This window comes from Bombus vancouverensis, chromosome 4 (assembly GCF_051014615.1).
Source record: "Bombus vancouverensis nearcticus chromosome 4, iyBomVanc1_principal, whole genome shotgun sequence".
Classification (NCBI taxonomy): domain Eukaryota; kingdom Metazoa; phylum Arthropoda; class Insecta; order Hymenoptera; family Apidae; genus Bombus; species Bombus vancouverensis.
The window spans coordinates 475,790-500,000 of NC_134914.1; the positions used below are offsets into that span (position 1 = coordinate 475,790).

General features: G+C 34.8%; 4 protein-coding genes across 10 annotated transcripts; 1 reads left to right on the plus strand and 3 right to left on the minus strand.

The window, feature by feature from the left end:
• Positions 1–425: 425 nt before the first annotated feature.
• muc (dihydrolipoamide S-acetyltransferase muc) lies at positions 426–3,432 on the minus strand. The gene is made up of 6 exons (XM_033342848.2): positions 3,037–3,432; positions 2,512–2,666; positions 2,035–2,444; positions 1,608–1,975; positions 1,201–1,500; positions 426–1,127 (listed from the first exon to the last, which is right to left on the minus strand). Exons 1-6 carry the CDS (start codon positions 3,156–3,158, stop codon positions 998–1,000), a joined length of 1,485 nt encoding a protein of 494 aa, XP_033198739.1. The 5' UTR covers positions 3,159–3,432; the 3' UTR covers positions 426–997.
• Positions 3,433–3,561: 129 nt separating this feature from the next.
• LOC117161374 (integrin beta-nu) lies at positions 3,562–9,630 on the minus strand. 7 transcript variants are annotated; one of them, XR_013058211.1, is made up of 14 exons: positions 8,976–9,630; positions 8,618–8,859; positions 8,150–8,435; positions 7,926–8,090; positions 7,201–7,659; positions 6,802–6,964; positions 6,576–6,742; positions 6,070–6,242; positions 5,770–5,969; positions 5,591–5,703; positions 5,041–5,132; positions 4,792–4,962; positions 4,532–4,717; positions 3,562–3,738 (listed from the first exon to the last, which is right to left on the minus strand). XR_013058211.1 is itself a non-coding variant. In XM_076617966.1 (14 exons), exons 2-13 carry the CDS (start codon positions 9,129–9,131, stop codon positions 4,818–4,820), a joined length of 2,361 nt encoding a protein of 786 aa, XP_076474081.1. In that variant the 5' UTR covers positions 9,132–9,205; positions 9,302–9,630; the 3' UTR covers positions 4,042–4,717; positions 4,792–4,817. The 7 variants fall into 7 exon arrangements, 6 of the variants coding, with proteins under 6 accessions (XP_076474081.1, XP_033198737.2, XP_076474082.1 ...); XM_076617966.1 differs by lacking the exon at positions 3,562–3,738 and having other exon boundaries at positions 4,042–4,717; positions 8,976–9,205; positions 9,302–9,630; XM_033342846.2 differs by lacking the exon at positions 3,562–3,738 and having other exon boundaries at positions 4,042–4,717.
• On the plus strand, positions 3,744–4,798 carry LOC117161377 (uncharacterized). The gene is made up of 4 exons (XM_033342850.2): positions 3,744–3,903; positions 3,964–4,051; positions 4,110–4,296; positions 4,689–4,798. The coding sequence occupies exons 1-4, from the start codon at positions 3,744–3,746 to the stop codon at positions 4,788–4,790; spliced, it is 537 nt and encodes a 178-aa protein (XP_033198741.1). The 3' UTR covers positions 4,791–4,798.
• Positions 9,631–10,821: 1,191 nt separating the features above from the next.
• On the minus strand, positions 10,822–23,280 carry LOC117161388 (estradiol 17-beta-dehydrogenase 11-like). Its single transcript, XM_076617973.1, has 8 exons — positions 23,066–23,280; positions 20,836–21,295; positions 14,989–15,113; positions 14,591–14,701; positions 12,551–12,712; positions 12,378–12,460; positions 12,171–12,287; positions 10,822–12,000 (listed from the first exon to the last, which is right to left on the minus strand). Exons 2-8 carry the CDS (start codon positions 21,062–21,064, stop codon positions 11,805–11,807), a joined length of 1,023 nt encoding a protein of 340 aa, XP_076474088.1. The 5' UTR covers positions 21,065–21,295; positions 23,066–23,280; the 3' UTR covers positions 10,822–11,804.
• Between the last annotated feature and the right edge of the window lie 931 nt (positions 23,281–24,211).

A 24,211-nucleotide genomic window follows, 5' to 3' on the forward strand; every position in this document is an offset into this window, starting at 1 on the left:
ATTATGATCCATATATATTTCGCAATAATATAAGTGTTACGTCCTGTGAACCAAACGTATGTTTTAATCCATCCTTCGACAGCTGTTTTTTTAACATATTTACTCGCACCCGCAATAATCTCAAAGAACCAAACAGAGCAGATCTCTAATTTTATAGGATATTGTATATGCTAACTTTGACTTCAGCACTTGGCCGCATGGTGCAGCACTAGTTCGGGAACAATCAGGTCTATTAGTGTGAGCATTCTCATTTCCTCTCTGACAGCAGTTCCGCCAGTATGATCGATAACCGCGCTTTCTTCAATCTTCATAAATGACATTATATGATTATCATGATTATTATTACTTATTACATAATATAATAGGATTGTATTGTTATTTTACGTATCCATAGATATAACACAAGCTTAAAAATAAAAATAACATTAAATCTGTAAGTTACAATTTATTAAATATGATATACATTTACGTATATTACTTACTATAAACATTTTGACACATTTTCCTTCACAATTTCCCCTAAGTTATAATTAAATTATTGCAATGTATGGTGGCCATAATATTATTTCATAAATACACATATTTACACGTGACCACTACTATTGCTGGGACAAAGATGTGGTTTTTACACCAATAATAAAGTAATGAGATTGTTATTTTATTTAATGGTGAAATTAATCGTCAGTCTTTTACTTTATATTCAATGAAAAACCACATATATAGTACATTAGGAAAAATATGATCTAATGGTATAATGTCACCTTGATTCCGCAAATATTGTTGTCCTAACAATGTTTTTACATAAAAGAAATACAATGTGACTTTGAAAAATTCGAATCTATCAAAAATTGATGGTTTACAAATGCGTAAAGTAACACAATTCTATATTGTACTATACACAAATGTACAGAATATTCTTGGTCACCTTCCTGAACATAACAATGTTTCTTTGCACCTGTTGAAACTACCCCATTGAACTTCTCAGTGGCTAGATTTACTACAACAACATAGTTGTTGGATTTTCCATGAAGTTCTTAAAAGCTGTTAACCACTGTGCGCCTACTGCACCGTCTACGGTACGGTGATCACAACTGGCAGTGACAGACATAAATTGGGTGGTTGTAAATCTAAAAAAAATAAGTCACTAAAGAATAAAATGTAAAATATTATGTAAAAAAAGAGCTGGAGAAAAACACTTACCCTTTTTCATTTTTGGCGGGTATTAACCTGGTTTCAGTTGTGCCTACAGCTAAAATGATTGACTGAGGAGGGTTTATGATGGCAGAAAAATTTTTAATACCAAACATTCCTAAATTTGACAAAGTGATAGTTCCTCCTTGGAACTCTTGCGGCTGCAATTTTCCTTCTCTCGCTTTTGTAGCTAATTCTTTTACATCCTTACTAATCTGAACTATACCCTTTGTGTCTGCACCAAAAACTATTGGTGTAATTAGGCCACTTTCTGTACTGACTGCTACATTTACGTCAACATTATTGTATCTAATAAAAAAAAAAAAAAAAAAAGGGGGAAAGAAAGAGGAAATTTAATCCATATGATTATAATTCCTGCTACTAATAGCAATTATTTATTACAACATATTACTTACTGTCTAATAACTTCTCCCAACCATGCACTATTACCTTCAGGTACTTTTTTACAAGCCATAGCCATTCCCTTGATAATGATATCATTTACACTAAGCTTTATTTTTTCTTTTTCTAACATCTTGTTAAATTGTTCTCGCATTTCGAGTGCGGCGTCCATTTTTACATCTATTGATAAATAATAATGTGGAATTGTTTGTTTGCTTTCCAGTAAACGCTTTGCAATTATTGCGCGGATACTGGATACTGGAACATCCATCCCTTCTGTTGTAGCTGTTGTTGTTGCTACTGTAGGATGAGCAGCCATAGCTGGTGCACCTACTAAATCTTTGGATGTTATGGATCCATATAGTCCTGAACCTCTTAAACCCTTTAAGAAAGTAATAGAATTATTTAAAATTTTTTAATTTTATATGACCTAAAATTTACCTCCAAAGCAAGGCCTTTTTCAGCTGCAAGTCTTTTAGCCAATGGGCTAATATATATTCTCTCTCCTGATGCAGTAGGCAGTGGTTTTGGGGCGGAAGGTGCTGCAGGTGCTGGTGGCGTTACAGGGGATGGTGGGGGAGTAGATGGTGGAGAAGTAGATGGCGTAGGAACACTTGATGTAAGGGTAGCTGATGCAGTAGTTGCTGGAGTATCGTCTTTAAAATCTTTGAAGGCAGCTACAGAACTTTCATCAGGGACAATTATACAAACTAATTTGCCTATAGCGACATTTTTTGTTCCCGCAGCTACTATAATTTTTGCCAGATAGCCTTCTTCTGGTGTTTCAAAACCCATCGTAGCTTTATCAGTTTCAATTTCAGCAAGTAGATCACCTTCATTCAACTTGTCACCTAAAATGATGATACAACACCAACAATTGTTAATGAGTTTATTATACACATGAATTATTTACATTACCTTCCTTTTTGTGCCAATTGACAATTGTGCCTGTTTCCATAGTAGGTGATAACGCAGGAAGCTGCACTTTGACATGATCTGGATAATCTGCATAATACCTTAACTGTTGTTTCCACGGAGTTACCGTAAAACGTAAGGTGTTATGAATTTGAATCCTAAGTATCAAATAAAAATGAATAAATTATTCTAAAAGAATGTGTAAAATTTTCCTTGAAATGTAAAAATACAAATCTATGCTATTAAGTATCCTGAATGAATAAGAGACTAATGCAAATCAAATATAATAAAATTGTCCTAAAATAGAGAAAAGCAAAAGAGGATTATGAAATCATTTGCATTTATGGCTTTGATTATCCTCATCAATAACAGGTGGAAATAATGCCATACTTGAAAACTTTTAAGTAGAATTGGAAGATAGAATGACTTTAAAATAACCTTAATCATAACCAATGAGGTAAATTTTAATCAGAGGACGACAAAACTTAGAACAATAAGTTAAGATGGTAATAACGGAAAATGAAATACCTTTGTACATATTTTCTGTGAAGACATCGTATGATCACAGATCTTACGGTATTCGTCCGCACAGAACTTCGTAGTATTGCGTTTGCCAATTCATTACGTAGGCCCGTTGTCGTTCGTATCATATCTCGGATGATTCGTGGATCTTTTACTACCGGTTTTAGTAGAAAGTGGCAAGAAATTCGACGTTACTGATCTCTTATTTGAACACTCGGACAATGAACGTGTTCCGAGCGTGTCAATGATGTAGGGGTTATCGTTAAGCACAACCAGAGACAGACGATGCAAATACCAAATTAGAGGTCGTTTGCAAGGTCACGTGGCTACAGATTTAAAGGTAGTTTTCACAAGCAGAAGATCATTTTTCGCAAATTATAGAATATGGAAAAAAAGTAAGAATAAAATAAGACGCAAGACATACCGTTTCCTTGTTGGAAACAAAATGAAAATTTATGTCAAGGTTTTCTGGCTTATAACCAACCGTGTTATTAACAAAATAGGACGGGTGTTCTGATTCGTTAACTAGTATAGTCTGATTTGTGTTTATTTCAGCGCTACGACATTGGTGGCGATTAGAAGAACTTGACGTTTTTGTACTTCTATTTTTCTTTCATACTTCTTTTCATTCATTTCAATTATAATAATAATTTGTGTAAAAAGAAAACGTACAAAGAATTGGAAATTAAACTGCAAAGAGATTGTTTTCTGAAATGAAGAGACGAGGTGTCAGCAAAATGGCGAAGATAAATGAATTTGATATCGTAGATCAAAATGCACAATCGAAAGTCGGAAAATTTACATTTTGGAATGGAGATGTTTACGACGGAGAATATAAAATAAATTATGATCGATTACTTTTGCTTAAGCAAGGTAACATTTTGTGAGATATTGCCCACTTTTGAAACTCTGTCAATTGAATTGCTTGTGTAGGAAGAGGCACATATACTACTGATAATTTTGATACCTATCACGGAGAATGGGACGATGATACGTTTTCTAATGCCGATATTCATATTAAGTAATAAAGTCTATTTCATGATCTATAATTAAATAAAATCACATACAATTTACTTAAGGTATAATAACGACGCTCAGTATCGAGGTAGAATAGATCCGAACGGAACGATGGTCGGTTTAGGAACATACATATTTCCCGATGGGTCCTCGATCGAAGCTATATGGCACAATAATATACCATCTACAAATATTATTTACAGAGAACCTCTTGGATTTGCGTGGATAGTCGAAGATATATCAGTAGATGTAAAAAGTATTTTTTTTTAAATCAAACATATCTATAAATTGAAGACTATAGGCCGAAAACATGATAAGTGATTTAAAAATTAGTTTCATCAAAAATATCGATCGGCATAATATTAGATATATCTTTGATTGTTTAAAAAATTTCATAGATTTATCTACTTAGCTTTTACGAAGCTTATATTTTTGTGCCTAAAGACTTATTCCTTTCTTTTCTAACTACCTTACAATGATTTACCTGTAAGTATATGACGTCAAAAAATTGACAAAAATGCATTTTTCATCTTTTCCATGTAGCTGTCCGATTCTCTATCATAAAAGATTGAAAAAAATGTCGAATTCGAAAATTATTATAAAAGATTCGGATTTGGATTAAAAAATTTCATATGTTGCAGTCCATCACGTTTTCCGCCGGAAACCATTTCTGGAACGATATATTGTCTGATGATAGTACCATGTGTTCTTCCAAATCTTTCGATCAAAGTGAATTGAATTAACCTGCTTAATCGAAGAAATTTGATTTCTCAGTTCTCTTTGTACATCGAAGGAACTGAGTATCGGCTTATAGGCGATTTAAACAGAGGATTTTGGTTTAAACTAAACACAGTTTTCTGTTGCTCCTTCATAAACTTTTCATACTCCCTCCTGTCTTTCATGGATGCCCAACACCTGTGCACCCGATGTATAATCAATATTTGTTTCTAATAAATTGTAATTCAATTAATCTTGGTTGAATATGGTTCTTACTTCCAAATTAGTAGAGAAGCGAGTCCGAGGCATACTGTTCCGATGATGATTACAGATGGGATGACTGCTCCGTGTACCAGAGTGTGACATTGCTAAATGTATCGATGTAGATTTAGAAAAATAGGTATAACAATAATGAGTAACGTGGGTTTTATGCATTTATGGGGAATTTGAAAGTGCAAAACTACACGGAATACACATAATATGCAGAAATATTGGATCACCCCATAAGTAATGCGGTATGATCACAGGTTTATAAAATTTGAATAGAAAACTTAATTGAACAGGATAAAGAATTATACAATATACGGGAAAATTCAACACTTATTAAATGCTAACAGGTCACTTTTTATTTTCATCTAGTATAAAAGAATCCACGACTGTTTTACTTATGGGATGACTTAACATATGTATACGTGCAAAATATCCTAAATATAATACTCTCTATATTTAATAGGTAAAACGATTTCATACTTAAAATAATTATGTTCACAAAAATATAAATTTGCAAAGAGTACCCGCAGTAATATTTACGAATATGGATATATACCTTGTTACCAATTTTTAAGGTGACAACATTATTTTTCTGAAATTCGTATACATAATGAATGAAACAGGTCGTTCTCTCCATTACTGTTTTCACGAAACAGTGGTGTCCGTTTCCTAAAATAAATATTATGTTGGCTCGTTGACGTCATCATATTATTTACTTACGCTCTTTCAATTTACCTATGTCAACGGATTCCACTCTTTCAATGTTGTAAGTGATAATATTCGTTTGACAAAATTCGTTTGCCTTTTTCGGATCCTCGACAGTGGCGTTAACGCAACGATCATAAAGAACGCACAGGCCACTGCCACCAGTGCTTATCGTTGATTCGCAATAAGTACCTCGATAATAGAAGCCGTCTGCTGCGGTAACGTTGCATCTGAACAACATTCGACATGTTTACAAAGAATGCAATAATTTAATACGAATTTGTAATATTGCAACGGAACAAGATCTTTTCGCAAATAAAAAATACGAACCGACATTCTCCACAGTCGCAGTATCCGTGACCAGCGCAAATTTCTTGACTTCCTGGTGCGATACAGAGTTCATTGGTTGATGGACACTGACAAGCGTTCCCTTCCCATCCTTCTATACATTGGCAAACACCACAATTGCAAGTACCCTTATTCGAGCATTCAATTCCATCCATCTATAAAAAGAAGATTAATTCCATCTTTAATCCTTTCAATGAAACGACAGGATTAGTTTTGGCCAAACAGAGTATGTTAGATATGATGTTAGATCTATCCCTGTAAGTGCATTTGACGATCAATTGGAAATAGTATATCTGTTAAACAGTATTTTGCAAAAGTATATAAAGAATAGTTCTCTTTAAATTTCATTAAATATATAATATAGAAAATACGATATAATAATAGAATAAATCGTCTGTTGAAAGTGCTACAAATTTTCCGAACAAACTGTAATTCGAGTATAGTATAATATGTAAATAATATGTAATATGTAAGTAATCCAGAATCACCTTGTCACACGCAGAGCATTCACAAAATTCTCCTTTGTATCCATCATCGCAGAAACACTTTCCGCAAACACAGTCACCTCTCTCGGAACAAATTTTCGTTGAGTTGTCTCGGATACACTGCTGTACGTTATTTGACAGTGAACTTTCATCACAATCACATGTTTCACCTGCGAGTTTTATCAATATTAAACAATTCCATTGCGAAGGAGAAATCAAAGCTTCTTACCGGACCAACCAGAGTCGCATTTGCATAAACCGCATTCATACGTTCCGTGCTGACAATAAGAACTTTCGGTATCTTTGCAATTACAACCACACAGAAGCTCAACATCGATTATTATATTTGACAGTTGAGAAGCCAGTTCATCCTCGATCACAACCCTTTGTCTCTGACAAAAATATAAAGTTATGTTCTCATATAAACCGTTATGTTCTCATTATGCCGTGGGACTGAATTCGCGAAGTAAATAAAGTCAAGGATGCGTGTCTGTGTCTCAAAATAAGAATATGGTTGAAAAATCAAAAATAAAAAAATTGCACTGAAAGCTTCATTTTCAATCCATAAACAACATGCGTATAGATGATGTAAGTTTTATACGAGTTAATATTTATAGTTTACACGTACCCATAGGTCTTTATCCCTTGGACATTCTTTGTAAGACAGTACAACCTTGAAATCGTACATCTGTCCCTCCTTTATGTCATCGCATTCCAAAGTGTTCCACTCCGAAACGTTTCCCTCGCCGCAGTTGGAAAAATACTTCATTATCAGCGGACTCGAAGAATTGTCGCGTAAGATCAATTTCGAGGTAATCCGATGATAAGCATTCTCAATGATATCCAGAATGTTCGAGCTGTCGCTGGTCAAAGTCGCGACCGTTGCTTTTTCTCTCAGCAACTTGACGATCTCTTCGTATTCATTACGACGCTCTTCCGTCACGGCGAATATTACATTGATCTTATATTCCTGCAATAGTCTTGACAATTCTGCCAGCGAGGAATAGTCGAATTGTGCGGCTAGAGAGTATTGTCCACGTTCGTCAAGATGACATTTGAAGTCCTGGCGCTTTACAGCACCACCTAACTGATTACGATACGAAGATACCCGTATGAGATATCTTAAAATTTCGATAATAACATAGAAGAGGGATAATAACATCACCGATCTCATTAACTCTGATATGCATATGTTATCATAGTGAAATTACTTAGAATATTGACCTTAACGATACTTGGTTAATCACGAATTGATTTTATACGTATCGAGGTGAATCAAGACAGTGAGACGTGCTCTTTTCTATGTATGTAACTACTGAAATCTCGGTTTATTAAATGATAACTTTTTCTTACCTTTCCATCGCCAGCGGTATGTAAGTGTCCATCGGTGGCCACTAAAATAATTTTTCGTGCCTGACGTGCCCAATTAATTTCATTGGTACAAACTATCGCCTGCACGAGTCCATCCAACGCTCCTTCCAAGTTGTCAACATTTCCAGTAACCTGGCTATTATTTACCTGAAATTCAATCCATTTAATCCGTTCTGAGTTTAACTTTCTTTCAGATAATCTCGTACTTCTGTAATGAATCGCTGAATGTCACCAGTTAACTTTAGGTGATGCCAATAAGAATAAATAGGAGAGCATTCAGTGTGCTCGCTCTTGCAAGGATTCTCCTCATGCCCTGGGAAGATATATGGCATCACAGGTTTGTCAGCGTAGCTACCGAAGCCTAGACGAAAGTTATTGGTGATGCTGCCAAACGTTTGACTCATATTCCATCCTAATCTGATCAAAGTTTCCTTGTCGTCCCTCATCGACCATGTTAAGTCCATTAGATAATACAAGTCTAGTGGATAATTTCTGAATCATTTTAAATCGTTAGATTTAATGAATTTTTCATTGATACATTATCAACACCTATCAACATCTTCGTAACAAAAATAATTTTATACTGAGTAAATTGAAGTTACGTTTTGCAAGTTCAGGCTTGTTCACCTTGTTCGTGTTATTTCGGAAATGGGTTATCTGTTAAACGAACGTACTTGGCCAGCCGATAACGAATGGGAATTGTTATCTCGGAATGAGGTGGAATCATCACTTTTATTCGTTGCGGCCGCAATTGTATCGGTATTCGTTCCGGTTCCATATCCTGAAAATTCGAATCCTTGATAAACTTTATCGTCCCTGGAGAACTCGTACGAATTTCCTGTGGTAGGCAACCGAATTGTTTCAATTTTTCCGGTGAGTTGCATCGCGGCCTTCCAATTGTTGAATTCGAATAAGACTGAAAGTATATGTAAAAGAGAGAGAGAGAGAGAATTTAAAGCGTACAACTGAAATTTCGTGTCTGAATGAAATAACTTCACTGATCCAATCGAAGAAGTATCTTGGGACATTTACCGAATCACTACACCAAGCACAAGAAGGGCCGGCTTGCAGGCAATTTTCACAAGTCTTCGCTGAAATGCACAATCTTAAAATTTTTCCTTCTAGAGTATTACATTCCCTCCATACGCAGCACAAGAAAATTACGAACAACAACTTGCAGATTCTCATCTTTATGACCGACGACAGAATACGAAATTGAAGTTAACATCTAGCAAAAATTCACGGTCTTTATCTGCGTCTTTCTGCGAAGAAATTGTCGGTTCATATTCACTAGAATATACTTCTATCTCTTTCGTTATTTTCGCGATGATGGAAGCGATATGTTGGAGGTAACTCACGTAATCGGCACAACTAGAGTCTCAATGTAACTTATTTGCACTGTGATAACAAAATACGGCGTCAGCGAACAGAAGAAAGAAGGCGGAATTACGTCGATCAGATAGCGTTTCGTAGTAATAGTAGCTTCATTTTATCTTGCAGATAAATCTGTGCCGATTTTTCGCGATCAACGACGGGTACCGTAAGATCAACCAATATTGATTTATTGATCCCGTGGTTTTTCCTTTTGATGTAATTTATTATAGCACTCGTAATGAACTACTGCCGAAGGATGAATATCTTTGTGACGCAAACATGTATGACTGGATGTAGGATAAGGTTGACATCGAGAGTGTTACTATTTCGCTGTAGACACATACAGCTCTAGTTGTAAGCTAACGTAATCTAGTGTGTCATTACATGTGTTTGATAGACGATATCGATGCTCCTATTTGCAAGCTGCACCCAACGATTAGGAGAAAATATTTGACAAAATTGAGTAGCTGCAATCCATTTTGTTCAATGACCTACTAATGTAGGAATTATAATTAATTCCTAAAGAATAGCTAAACTTGTTCCTCGTTTCATCCGAAAAGAAAGCCGTTCATTCCGCAGCGAATCGAAATTCCGCCACAAGCAGCTTATATAACGTCTACGTTATTTTTTTTATTTTAATTTATTCGCATTCATTGGTTATTTTTTCAAGGTGTCGAAATCACTGTAAAAGAAGCAAGAAGAGGTTTCGATGTCGACATCAATTTTAAATGAATTTACTTCTGTTTCACTGTTTGTACGCGTTTACTATTCGTAGCAAATAGTACGTGGAAACTGTGTATGGAAAAATTAGTTTATCTGAATTATGATACGATAAGCGTGCTGCTGCGGGTATATTATTATCCTTAGAACCGAGGTCAGAGGAAGAATTGTGAATAATTTATTAATAATAATGAAATAAATAAAATAATGAAAATTTATTTATCATTGTATTTTTCTTCATCAATATTACGTCGATCAGATAGCGTTTCGTAGTAATAATAGGGCATAAACATAAAACGTGTAATTATTCTGTATCTTTAGAAAATATTTCCAGGTATTGAGATAAATATATCGAGTACAAAAATGTGTGTCGTGTAAGTTGCACGATTGCAATGCGATGTTGCTGCAATGACACGGTTACTGAAAGCAATAAAAAACCACCATCATGTATACCGTTCCACTCATGAAACCATTGCGTTATCAATTATTGATATTGATAATAATAAATTGGTTTTCCAAATGGTACATTTGACTTTTTTCAATTCATTATAACTTTTGTCAAGAACTGAATTCTAAGAGTAATATCCAGCAGTGGATTGTATGTTTGCGAAGGTCGTGAAACTTTAGTGAAAGTCGGTCATTTTGCATTTTATATTCTTTCATGCCTCTTTGCATCTATTTGGGTACAAGGATTTTTGAGTAATTGGGTTGCTAAATTAAAAACGAACGAATTATCCAATTTGTAGAATTGTTTAAACATTTGATATTCATAAATAACGCTGAAGAGTGGAAAATGTGATTTTATTATAATGTTCGTTTATAAAACAATCATTTGTATATCAGGGCGGACATATGGCACTCTGTTTTTAAAACGATAGCGTTCATACGATACATTAGTTGCGTTGGTTCGATAAGTTTTATCTCGAAAATCGGTAGTTTAAATAGGCCAATGCGTAAGTACAATTGATACAATTTTTCCAACTTTATTTTTTCTATTTGTCATCTGTAAACTGTTTCGTAATAACAGTGGACAGATTTATTACACGCGATTGATAAATATACTTGTTTGTTCTTTTAGCCGAATTATCAATAAAAAATCTCAGGCTATTACAAATGTTCATTATACCGTACAAAGTAAATTATAAAAATTATACCTGTGTCGTATCTATCAATTTTTCTTATCTAACATTTATTAGCATTAAAATTGTAAACTTGTAATATTAGATTTATAACCTTATTATCGTACTATGAAATTTTATTATTGTACGAAACACTAAAGCGATCCTTAACAACATATATATATATATATAAATATAAATATATATATATATATATATATATATATATATATATATATGTATGTATGTATGTATGTATATATATGAAACTCTGTTGATATTGTGCAGTATTTTCCGAAAAACACAATACACTTACAATTATAAATAGAGAAATTCATGAAAGTCTCGGTGTATCTCTTAAAAATCTTCACTTCAATTCACTTCGTTATTCTACAAGACTTGAAGCCGTGTCTTTGGGAAATGGTAATTCTACAACTTTCTCGTTTCGCGAAACTTATTTTAATTTTGCGAAAGAACGACTCGCCTTGGAAACAAGCTATTTTGATTGTACATTAAAACTTGTACAAAATGGGTTTTTCACCGTTGCAATAACATGGTTATTATCTTATATTTATTACAAATGTTCCATGACTTCCACATACGCGTCATTTGTTCTTTCGATATGAAACTTTTTCAGATGACCAAATAATTATGGTTTCCTTTCGGAACTGGAAATACGTCTGGTCAATTGTTGATGAATAACTGTGGTGTCCGGATCTTTGGGCAACATAGTAGGAATAATTTCTTCTTCTTTCTTGGCAGGAGGAGATGATGAGTCTGATGGGTGAATCTTATTTAAAAGTAAACCTCGTACCAGCATGCCCGCACATTCCCACGGAAATGCCCTAAAAATCGCAATATAAATTAGTCTATTAGACGAAAAGTCTATTAGACGTCAAAGTGACGAAAAAGATATTTTTACTTTTTTTATTTTCTTATTTTTTATCATTTATCTTTTTCTCTTAGCTTTCTCTCATGAAACTTTTTAGCTTCATATTTCTATTGAATTATTTACCATTTCAGAATGAGCAAAATGCAAAGATAACCAGGTACTATAGCAACTTTTTCGTTGCATCGTATAGCGGAGATGATTCGATCCGCCACGTCGTTCGGAGTGAGCCTCGGCAAATATCTAAAAAATGCGGGGACAGATATACGAAATTAAATGTTTTACTAGTACATTTTTATTTATGTATGTGGATACAGGAAAAAAAGATTATACCTTGTTGAAACGTTATCAAACATGCCGGTGCTTCGAATGAAAAATGGGCATACCACTGTGCTATTAATGTTATATCCTTCAGCCTATAAACAAAGAAAGAAAATAATGGCATATTTGTTAAAATTAGTTGAAAGAAAGCAATGACATTGATGTAAAAAAGGTAATAAACTTACAACTAGCTCCATATGAAGAGCTTCGTCGAATCCAATCGCCGCGAATTTTGAGGTGCAATAACTCACCAAATGTGACACTCCTATATGTCCAGCCATACTTGCAATGCTCACAATATGACCTCTGTTATCTTCTATCATCGAAGGCAAGAACGCCTTTGTTGTCTTGAGAAAGAGAAGAAAAAAATTATTATCATCTCTAATTGCCTTAAATTTATATCTATGCATTCATATGTCTGTTAATATTAAATTGATTTATTACGAAACATTAAAATATCCTAACGCTAAATTGTACGATTGTCTCATTATCTTTAACAGTATGGGTCCCTCTATTTTCTTAGAAGAATAAAAAAGTTTATCTCAATGATAATAAAGTATACGAGTGCCAAATATATTCAGTTACATTTACAGAAACATGCAATGTTTGCTTGTAATTTTACATGCTGCTGACACAAGCAAATATAATTGTAAGACAAACTGTAATTTGTAAATACACTCTGACTACTTTACAGAATGAGCAAAGAGATAGAGAATCCAGCTAATCGAATTGCGAACGTTGGGAGCGGCAGCTTGGAGAACAATAATTGACGGTACTTCTCGGGGATATGGCCGTGACATCGGATATAACAAGAGACTCATTGGCTTGTGCTCTTTACAATGCTGTTAACCTACTTCCTTAGTCGTTAATCTATTTTTCTTCCGTTGTTCTTCCTCTGTTCATCACTTTCGAAAGTAGAACGGTCGGCGCGTAATCCGCGCATAACAAAATTGGGGTATCGAGGCAAGGTTCTTGAGAATCACGTATACGCGGAGTTTATATGTAATTCCTCGTGTCTTATAGAAGGAAGCATTTCGTTATGCCAATGAATCGACGAAATTGTGAAATGTGTGGTAATTCGAAGCGCAAGTACGCGTCGAAATTTTGCAGTCGAGGCTGAAGATGTGATTACATCCGAGGTTTGAAGAAAAGGACTTCGAGATGTCTCGAACAACGCGGTTGACAAACCTTGTCCCTCTGTTATCCTTTCTTTTTTGTCTTATTATTATCAAGCGAACATCAAGATGGATATCCCCATTGGAACGAGCTGATGACGAAACGCGGCTCATAAAATCGGTATTCTTCGACCGGCCGCGCTATAATTTTCTCCGTGCTCCGAATCGGCTAGCTCTTCTATCGGCCGAACGTTCGTGTAAGTCGATGATGTCTCGACATGGATGGTGTCCCCCTGAACTTTCACTCTGTACCTTGTTACGTCGGCCAATCTCCGGTGATTCGCGAAATCACCGATATTTATTTTGCTGGAAAGAAAGAGCTATTCTTAAGACAGTCTATGACGGACAATGTCGTCATAACTTTGTCGAAGAAAATGTTTAGGATTCGAAGACATCATCTTCGACGATTATGGTCGAATAGTCGAATGGAACAAGAATGTGATAAACATAATTGCTTTTTCGACAGTGTGTTCGAGAATTACGTCAATGGGAGTTCGCATTGGAGAACTCGATGCTGTCTACGCATTTGGCAAGCATACTCCTCGTGTGTCGCAACTCTGAGACACGAGTATACTGGAACTGCACGGCCGACTGGCTGCATCTATCCGACCGGTTTTCTCACCTGACCCACGGCAATACTTCTAAACGGAGGGAATATCGGGCCTAGGAATGCCTCTCACTCGGGCTTTACGCTGCGAAAGGGAGAATTGTCTTTGAGTTTAAACCGATGGATCTGTTACGAAATCCGATCATACAAAAGCCACATACGAGAAGAGTGAGAAAATTTTGTGAAGTGCCACGTTCGTTTTCAGAGTCGGATCTTCCATAGAAATTAATACAACACGTGCATAGCCTATCAATAAATTAAAAATACCGGTTCCACGTGTATTGCTTTAATTGCTTGGTTAATCATAAATTCGTAGGATAAGCTTCTGCACAGATGAAAACCTCATTATAATTTCGTAATTTCCAACGCTTCTGTTTTATCGCGTGATAAATTACGAGAGGAGAATTGAAATCGAAGATAATAAAGTTAAGATGAAAACATACCCAAAAGTGACTCATTACGTTAACTTCCATTGTTCGAATAATAAGGTTGTCCGGCGTGTCCAAAAGTCTATAGCCATTTCCTATACCTGCATTGTTTATCAGAATGGTTACCTGTAAGGTTTACATATGTAATCAATTGTCATAATTCGATTATGGTTACGAAACAGGTTATGAAACCGAGTGATTTATGTCATAAAAATATCGCGAAAACGCAGTAATAGCAATTTCGGAATACTTTATTTCCTTTAAATAAAAATTATACAGTACAATAACCATCGCATATTAATGTTCTGGTTAAGAGGTTTTTAAAGATTTTCCAAAGTCTTGGAACGTGTTTTCAAATTGAATGACATTGCGTTAACGATCTTCAATTATTGCATCGATTAAGCAATTCTCACCTTTCCAACTTCTTTCTTGACTTGCTCTGCTTTCTTGTAAATATCCTCCCGATCGCATAGGTCGCAAACATAACCATAACAGATACCACCTGCGGATTTCACCAGTTTGACAGTCTCCTCGATACCTGAAAATACGAAAGGAATCCCGTTAATAAATTAAATGGGCGACAGTAAACTTTCCATAAGGGCTGTGTTCTCAAAATCAGAAATTCAATGTTACTGATTAAGATGAAAATTGTATCAAAGAATCGTTATAACTAGACTACAGATCTTTATGTATCTATGGGAAATTTGAAGATGATTATATGAAATATTAATAGTACAGTGGAACCTCGATTAGAATATAAGAAAATAGTTAGACAGAGTTGTTCTTTGCAAGGAGGGTCAGAAAACAAGAAGAGAAACTGAAAGAAATTGTTACATTTTTACTCGAAACTTTACATTCTCGTTTCATATTAATATTCATGAAATAGTTCAAACTAAATAATTATTTCTCATTTCTTCATTAATACAAAATTATTCGATTATCGAAAAATTCGAACAGCATTATGGTCAGTTCGAATAATAATTATGGCTCTACTGCACTTTTCAATGTTGTTTATATTAGAATATTTTCAGTAAGACTTTTTACATATTGTCCTGTGTAGTATGGTTCAACTTAAACAATGATAAAATGCGATAAAAGATATAATGTCATCTTAGTAAACAAGCGCTTACATAACTGTACACAAACTACCTGATGCGATTTACAATATCACAACATATTTTGAATGCTCCAATCTTGATGTATAAAAAGTTTTCAGAAAGCTTATAAAGTTCGACTATTTCTCTATCTCCATAACAAGTCATCAGAGCAGACGAGTAAGGTCAACATACACAAGGATACGCTTATCAAGCAGCAGTCCCTCGATTACTGTTTCTTTTCACTTGTTTCATAATATGGTATTTCATGCAAATGAAATCACTTACTACATTCTTTATCCTGGCAAAGCTTACGAAGATTCAGAAGATTTGTAATTGCCGCTATCGCGCGCTGAAATATTCGCTAACAGCGAGAAACTAGGAAATACTAGGTCGCCCGGCAGAACACCTGTTGTCATTGGTTAATATCGTGTCTGGGTCTTTCTAGATCCTTTCCAGATTTCAAGATTTAGATAATTCAACTTTATTAATAACTTGTTCGTGATATATGCCACGGTGTAAATTCACAAAATGTAAGTTTAAATAAACTGTGGTGTAAATAATGTCATTAACAGTTAACATTACGAAACTAAAGAGAAAATTCATCTACGCTATCGATCATAAATACTGGGATATCTACTCTGGAAGACTAACCTTTTACATTGTTTAATATCTTACATTTTAAACTGCATATTCGAGTTTATTCCAGAATGGCACTTTTCCATTATGCTTCTCCAGGAAAATATATAACGAATTATTTATGATAAACGTTTCAATATTTCATGAAAGGTAATAACACAATTTATTATTTAGACTAACGTAGCGAGTGAATTAGACTTGGACCACTACAATTTTCAACCAAACGATTAAATAATTAGGAAATAAATGCATTTAGAAACATTCCATTTATGATAAACATCAGCAGATAGCCTAATACTTAGCGTTGACAGTGTAATTTAACTTTCTTTTATTTCTCAATAAGTTTAAAAAATCTGGACATAGCAGTGGATTGTTTGCCTAATCGAAAGAGCAGCTTTTCGCGGGTAGAAAGTCGAAACGCGTGGAGAGGCAGTTGTTTCGCTTCTTGACTAAGTGGTACGCGTGCTCACGTAGAATATGAAAGATAATTGCAACACAAGGAATATCCTGTTTCTAGTTTATATTACATCCCATACGATTGTTCCGTTTTCTCGGCAAAGTCTACCGAATCAAAAATCCGATCGGTTCCCTAGTTATTCGCGGATAGAGATTGAAATCACGTTCGATTGAGCCACGCTCAATGTGATTACAAAACCGCGGCGGTGTCTATTGGAGAAAAGTGGGCACCGATGTAGAAATCATGAGCGGGTGAACGAATCCAAAGGAACAGCCAAGAGAACCTGTACGGGAGAATACCGTAGTGGTAGCATAAAATTTCATATTTTTTCAACAATCAACCAGTTCGCCCAGGCCTTAAGTGTCGCGTTATATTGCTCTTTCTTGTTTCCTTGCGATCTGTTTGATCAACAACTTCAAAGTACAATTCATGATTTCTCATTTTTCGACGTTTATCTTCGCGTTTAAAAGACTGCGCATGTAATGACTGCTGATGCCATTCATTGCAAATGATACTTCGGAAGTATCTACTTAAAAATATTATATTTTTAGATATCGATAAAGCTGAATCGAATCAAATGATAAATATAATCAAAAATATTTGTAAACGAATGCAGTGTTCCAACATCCAAACAAGTAGGACAATTTCTAATTAGTCATACTCAGAGTATGCAAATACGTTATTACAAGTTTCTTCTTTTCATCAAAAGATAATTTGTTGCCGCAATTTCTTCCATAACTCTGAGGTGGTATTACCAGGTACGTGCGTAAAAATCAATACTAGTTTTATGTTAAAAGCAAATAACATTTAGTCACTAATAAAACTTACTTTAAAATGCAAATAACGCCACAGTTAGAGTTACTTCTACGACTACGACTAACTATGCTACAATAGTCACGATTACTTGCACGCGCATCGCCAAATCGTCGTGCATGTAGATCTCACGACGCTCAATGCTTCACTTTTCTTGTACCCTGATCTGAGCGTGTATTTATGGCGTGGGCAGAGGTACGCCTGGCTTTCTTGCCTTTAGACGCGGTGACATCACCTTTTTACCCGAACGTGCAGAGATCGCGCATGTAATTCTTCACGTGTAGATTGTACTTGACCGCTTGACCGCTTGACCGATCTGCGTGTTTAGTCTGCGCGTACAAAAAAATTCATTTGAGTTGCTGATGGAGCAACCCCATCCAATGTATTGCATGAAAACCATGTAGTGTTGTTGGGATAAGTAACATGTTATACTGTATGATGTATTATATATTATAAGATGTATGGTAAATATTATATAATAACATGATTATTTTCCAAGTTATTCCATTTGTTTATAATGCAATTTTCAAATAGAATCGAAGCAAGATTTCTCTATCGTAATTTTTATTAAATAATTCAATCGTTTGTTAATCTGTAAGTCATGTAAAAGACACTACAACCGAACTTATTTATTTCAGGTATAGTTTACCTCAGGTATTAGCTGAAGTATTCGTCACCTAGGTTTTAAGAAAAGAAGGCGAATACACGGAGGATTATGATTCACATTGGTTCACTCAAGATCTATGAAATTTTATGGAGACAGTGAACGATGAAAATCAGCCGAAGATACGTCACATCATTGATTCGAGATCATTAACACGGCCGAATTTCAAAAGGTTGTTCCGTATTCTGTAGTCATCGTCAGAATATAATAATGTTAAGTATGATTATTGCACAAGAGAATTTTCGTTCTGTCATTTTGTATTGAATTGCTTGTATTAATTTTTAAAATCGGATGTTTAGATTTGTTATTTATCGAGATTTATATACGATATTCTTCGGATTATCCATTTATTTATAAGTTCTCATATTATGAAAATTTTTCCCTAATTTTTATATATTTTCCATTTGTAAGCTAATCCTTCTAAGATCGAATACTTGTAGTTTGTGAGTATAATTATTTTTTGATTAATTACCAATAATAGAAATACATGTCTGATGTTTACCTAAAGAAACAATAAAACACTAAAATGTGAGCCCAGTTTTACCGGAAATAAATATGTTAAATTAAAAATTATAAAGAATTATCACGCGCATATACGAATGGAAACAAGAAATTTTGTGCTATTACTTATAATTTTCATTCAATTCAACTTAACATGACACAATTAACAAGTAATTATTAATTATAATAATAAAGGATAATTAAGAAGAATAATTGAGGCTGGGAACTAAAAACCTAATAATATAATAAGTGTCGTGATAATTCACGTGCATAAGTATTGTTTATTTTAACGCTTATCGTGTAAATAATTGTTATACATTGTCGATTAATAGTTGCTTATACCGGAAGCAAGAAAAATAGGTAATAGCGCTGTATATATAAATTTTATAAGGCCAACACGATCATGAATTTAATTTCTGCAACTTTGAAATGTAGAATTTAATTTGGATGGCTTCGTGGAAAATAGAAAGTGTTTCACATCGAGAGCTCTGGAACGTATCTTATCATAATTGTAATCTCGTTTTAAACGAGATAGGAACTCGTAACTCGGATGACTCAATCCTTTTCAGTTCCCAAACTTCACATAAGTAAGTAAATCATTACATAAGCAAAAAAATGTTCTGTATTCTGAATGTTTCTAATCATGATTCCACAAATAATGTAACGAGGGTAACATCTGATTGGCGAATGTATACCAAGGTTACCTAATATATACTATATATTTTGCCCTTAATTATTGTAATTTAGATTTCACACCACAATGATTATTCTCTCAGGTTGTCCAGTTTCTTTTCCAAGTTAGGACTTATTCACAGTATCCATCGTTACAGCCAAACTTTTTAAACTTTTAACTATTTTAAGAACGAACAGATAAAAAAATTAAAAAAGAACAAAGAAATAAAAAGCATGGAGCTAATAGTAAAAAGACATAAAGTAAAAATGCAAGAGTAAGAAGGGAGTCGTGTCTATTGTGTAAAAATTCAACAATGAATAAATCATAATCATCATAATCGGAAAGACAAATGGGAAGGACAAAACCGATAGTTCTCCACGATTTTTATATTCCAACCGGGATGAAAGCAAGGACGTAACGTGACGTTTGGAAATTAAGCACCGTGTGTTCGGTTCGATTGATTCGCGTTAGAAGTCCAGGCACGCTTCGAACGACCTTGAAATTTAGATGATCATCAAGAGACGAGCGTGGTTCGTGTAATGCGCGACTATAATTATCTCGTCGACATCAAGAAGGTGGCCTTCGTATTCTAGTCAAGGCCTAAACACTTGGTGGATAGTTCGTTCGTGGATCGAACACTTTCGATTTCGATGACCCGAAACGACCACGTTTCGTTTAATTGTCATGAAAGATATATAGGTAGACACGAATATATAGATCTCTTGAAACCTTTTCGTCTATTGTTTCAAATCCGTTAAGAAATTTATGAAAAATAAGATAATAGAAAAAGTGCTTGATGAAAATTCTTGAAAAACATCGTTTTATACGAGAATAACTATACAAAACAAATGTTTGCTTCTTTCAGGCGAGGATGATTGGTGCCCTTTAGGATTATTGCATTTATGAATTTTAAAGATGCGATAAGATCGTAATTCATTGACAAATTTCAAATGCAACATACAAAAAAGCGAGACGAATCGTATATAATATCGTATTAAAGGTTATTGATGGTTGAGAATTAGATTATGAATATACGACTGCCTACGACCCTCGAAGAATATATTATCAAGAATCTACGTTATGTTAAGATTGCATAATAGACGTTGTTAAGGAAGCAGTTATGTCACGTTAAGTTAGTCTCATGCTTGCCGGTGATAGCTCGTTGAAATCTGTGTCTTAAACGGATTGGTGTAGTTAGATAGTTTTCTGTTTTATGTCACTGTCTATTTCTAGCATCGCTACGCGATCTGTCTCATCGCCAGGTATTTGTTTGAGAATTTATTTTTCCAATTTGAAATTCCAGTAATAATCCCTGTCCCCGCTGAAACTGTTCTTAATTAATTCAACCTTAAAATTCGATAGTCACAAAAACAGCTTAATTCTCTAATCAAATTTATTAATTTCGAAACGGGTACTTACCAGCCTTATTAACGTCCCAGATGACAACGATGGCGCCCAGATTAGCTAGCCTGAGAGTGACAAGCCTTCCCAAGACGCCACCACCCCCAGTCACCAAAGCAATCTCTCCAGCTATACTCTTCATCTTATACTTCTCCGGGATAAATAATCTGATGGTATTCTTGATGATGAATCCTACCGTGAGGATCAGGAAACCGATCACGTTTGCGACGTCGGCGAGAAGAGACATGATCGACACCTTTTTTTTTTTTTGGCCAAATGTTTCAACTGTTTGGACTTGCTTCAACGTTTTATATACACGCAACTCTTCTATGATTCGAAGACGTCGAACGATCAGGATGTCATAGCTTGTCGCAGTTCGAAGAATGTATTAATTGCCAGCAGAAAAACCGTTGCTGGAACTACGACTAAAAACTGGATAATGCCGGAGTAAACACCGTATCTAATGCTCTGGATTTGTCTGGAAAACATAATTATTACCACTATGAAATAACAAATTAAGGACTTAAGGTTGGTCGTACGAGCGAGATCAATAATATATAACGATATATTATATTTATCGAATATTGTATTTTTTTCTGTCATTATGCGATTCGTTATATTTGATGATTACCGAACATATAAAAAGGATTTTAAACGAACAAATAGTTAATAACGTAATACGAATATTCCGATGAATGTACACAATTTCGTGTTCTAATCGATCGAGGAATGAAAAATAAATGTAAAGAAATGATATTTGCAAGTTCATCGACCAGCTCCGTTAGCTACTCTAGTGGTATAGAAACTAGTTTACGCTTTCTCCAAAATTTCGTATCACTTTCTTTTTATTCTCTTAGGAAATAGGACGTCCGAAGACGAGAATAATAGCGCAAAGATTTGGGACGTTACCTGAACTTTGTTCTTTTTAACGAAATTAATACTTCGTTTCCTTGAACGTTTCAGAACAGAATATTTCCGTTCGCTTTCCTATTACGCTATACAACTTCTACCAACGCAATTCACGATTTTTCCGGTAGTTGATGTTACGACGAACCACGAATATCCAGCATCGATTCACTTTCTAATGAGACGCGAAATTCACTTTCGATTTTCAGCCATGTATTCCACTCACGGAAAGCTCGTAATTTTTCGGTTACTTTCAGCTACAAAACCATCACGAATAAAATGATTTTTTTGTGTGTACGAAATGAAACGGATGAAAACGAAGATTAAACGTTATAACCGTTACCCGAATTCGTTTCGTGGTATAGTATCTATGTACTTGTTCGAATCGATGAAAGAGAAACAACATAACACGTATTACGTATAAACATTACAAGCATAAATCTTAAAAATCAGGAAACAGAACAAAAAGTACTTTTTAACTTGTCGAAAATAAATCTTAAATTTTTCGCGCGTAATATTAATTATGTAATACGTTATTATTTTCTCGCTATTACTCGATACATATATCACTTGATATTATTCGACATTCTTGCACGTTATTTATGACAATATTTTACGTCTACAAAATTAAACGACCATGTTCTAATTTATACAAAATTAAATGGTAATGTTCTAACTAATATAAAAAGCTACATTGATGATTTAAACCATCAGCGAATTTCTGTGTCACGTTTCGTGTGTCAGAACACAGCATCAACGAGGTACAACGAAACCATAATAATAATCGTGCACACGAAGCTTTTTATGTCGATCTAATTTCCTTCAATTATTCGATCTAGTTTACAACTGAATGATACTTCGATAGTTACATCGGGCATTCTCGATCATCGTTTTTTGAAAAATTTAATAAATGAAAAGCGAATTTCGAGCTACATCAAAAATACACAAATGGTGTTTATTATCAGATATCGCGGGAAGAAAAGAGACGAAGAAGACAAAATAACAACGACACTGACACTTTTCGAAGGATCTAGCGAAACTCGATTCGAGAAATCGGAGGGCTACTTTCAAAACTGTTCGCTTGCGAGAAACTATCGAGTATCGTTAATACATGAATTCAATTTGCGGTCGTTGTAAGCTGTAAGTCTTCCTTATCGTTACGCCTCGATATTTATAGAGTTCTTATACCAAGAAATTCCTCGTGACTTGTGATATATCTTAACGAATAAATGAAGATAAAAATGAAAAGAGATATTCCTCGATTCAGACGATTCCTCTTGTAAAATTTATAAAATATACACGATCGATTAACAATGTGTAGATTAGATAAAAAGGATCTTACTATCGGAACGTGGATCTCTTCTGGCGTTGCGGAGCCATTCGCGTTCGCAAACGAAAACAGGCGAAACACGGGTGAAACGAGGAGGGAACGTGCCAGTAAGGTACGAAAGTACGTACCTATGCGAAAGTCGCCCACTGAACGAGAGATACTCGTCTCACCGGCACTACGGTCGTCGGTCTACTGAATAAAACGGTGGCTTCGGTACGCCTTTACCCCCTCGACGATCTCCAGCAGCAGACTGCGAGCATCAGCCGAGATACATAAGTAACAAGCATTAATATAAGCGTGGTAATTGCACGTGCATCAATCAATTATCTTTTGTGTGTTATCTTTCTTTCCTTTGGGCGTTTAGATCGGTTGTCGTTGATCTAGAACGGATTTTTTAACACAATGAATATTTCTTAATAGAATGACGATATATTATAAGTATAATTATAAATTATTATTTATTTATACAATAATTGGTATAGTGACCATTTTGTTACGTAGACCGTATGGTGAATCCCAAATAAATAGAAAAAAAGATATACATAGGTTTAAGGTAGACTTTTGCAAAATATTTCAATGTAAAATTTACTACTGTACTTTGTAAATTCATTGGTAAATAAAGTGCACAGATGTAAGAAGCAATGATTTTACTTGTTACTCCGGTTTCTCCTTCGTTCCTTCGTCACGAAAACCCGTTATCCTCATCCAAATCGCTTCCTTTACCTTCCAAGATTCCCAAAAAGAAACTCGATTCATTTCATTATAGTACAAATAACTTCCAAGTTTTGTCAAAGAAATATTTCATGACAACTTCTTTTGCTTTTTGTCGCGTAAAATATTATGTAATCGTATCATGCATAGCTGACATCTGAAGAAATTCAAACCCTTAATCTCTGCAGATTCTCACATGGATCCGTTATAACGTAATCATTGATAGCTTCGTGACATCGTTCGGTTTCATCATGGCTCGTTGTTCGCGCAATTTACCAACTGATACACCGATACAACGGTACCTCGATACAAAACGTTCGTTGATCCACCGGCGCATTTCCTTCGGTTAAGGCGTCGCGTCGCAGTAACGAGACTTGACCGAAGGAGAGAGCAGCCTCTTGAAGGAAATAAGGCGATGAACAAATGAATTTTTGTGTACGAATATTC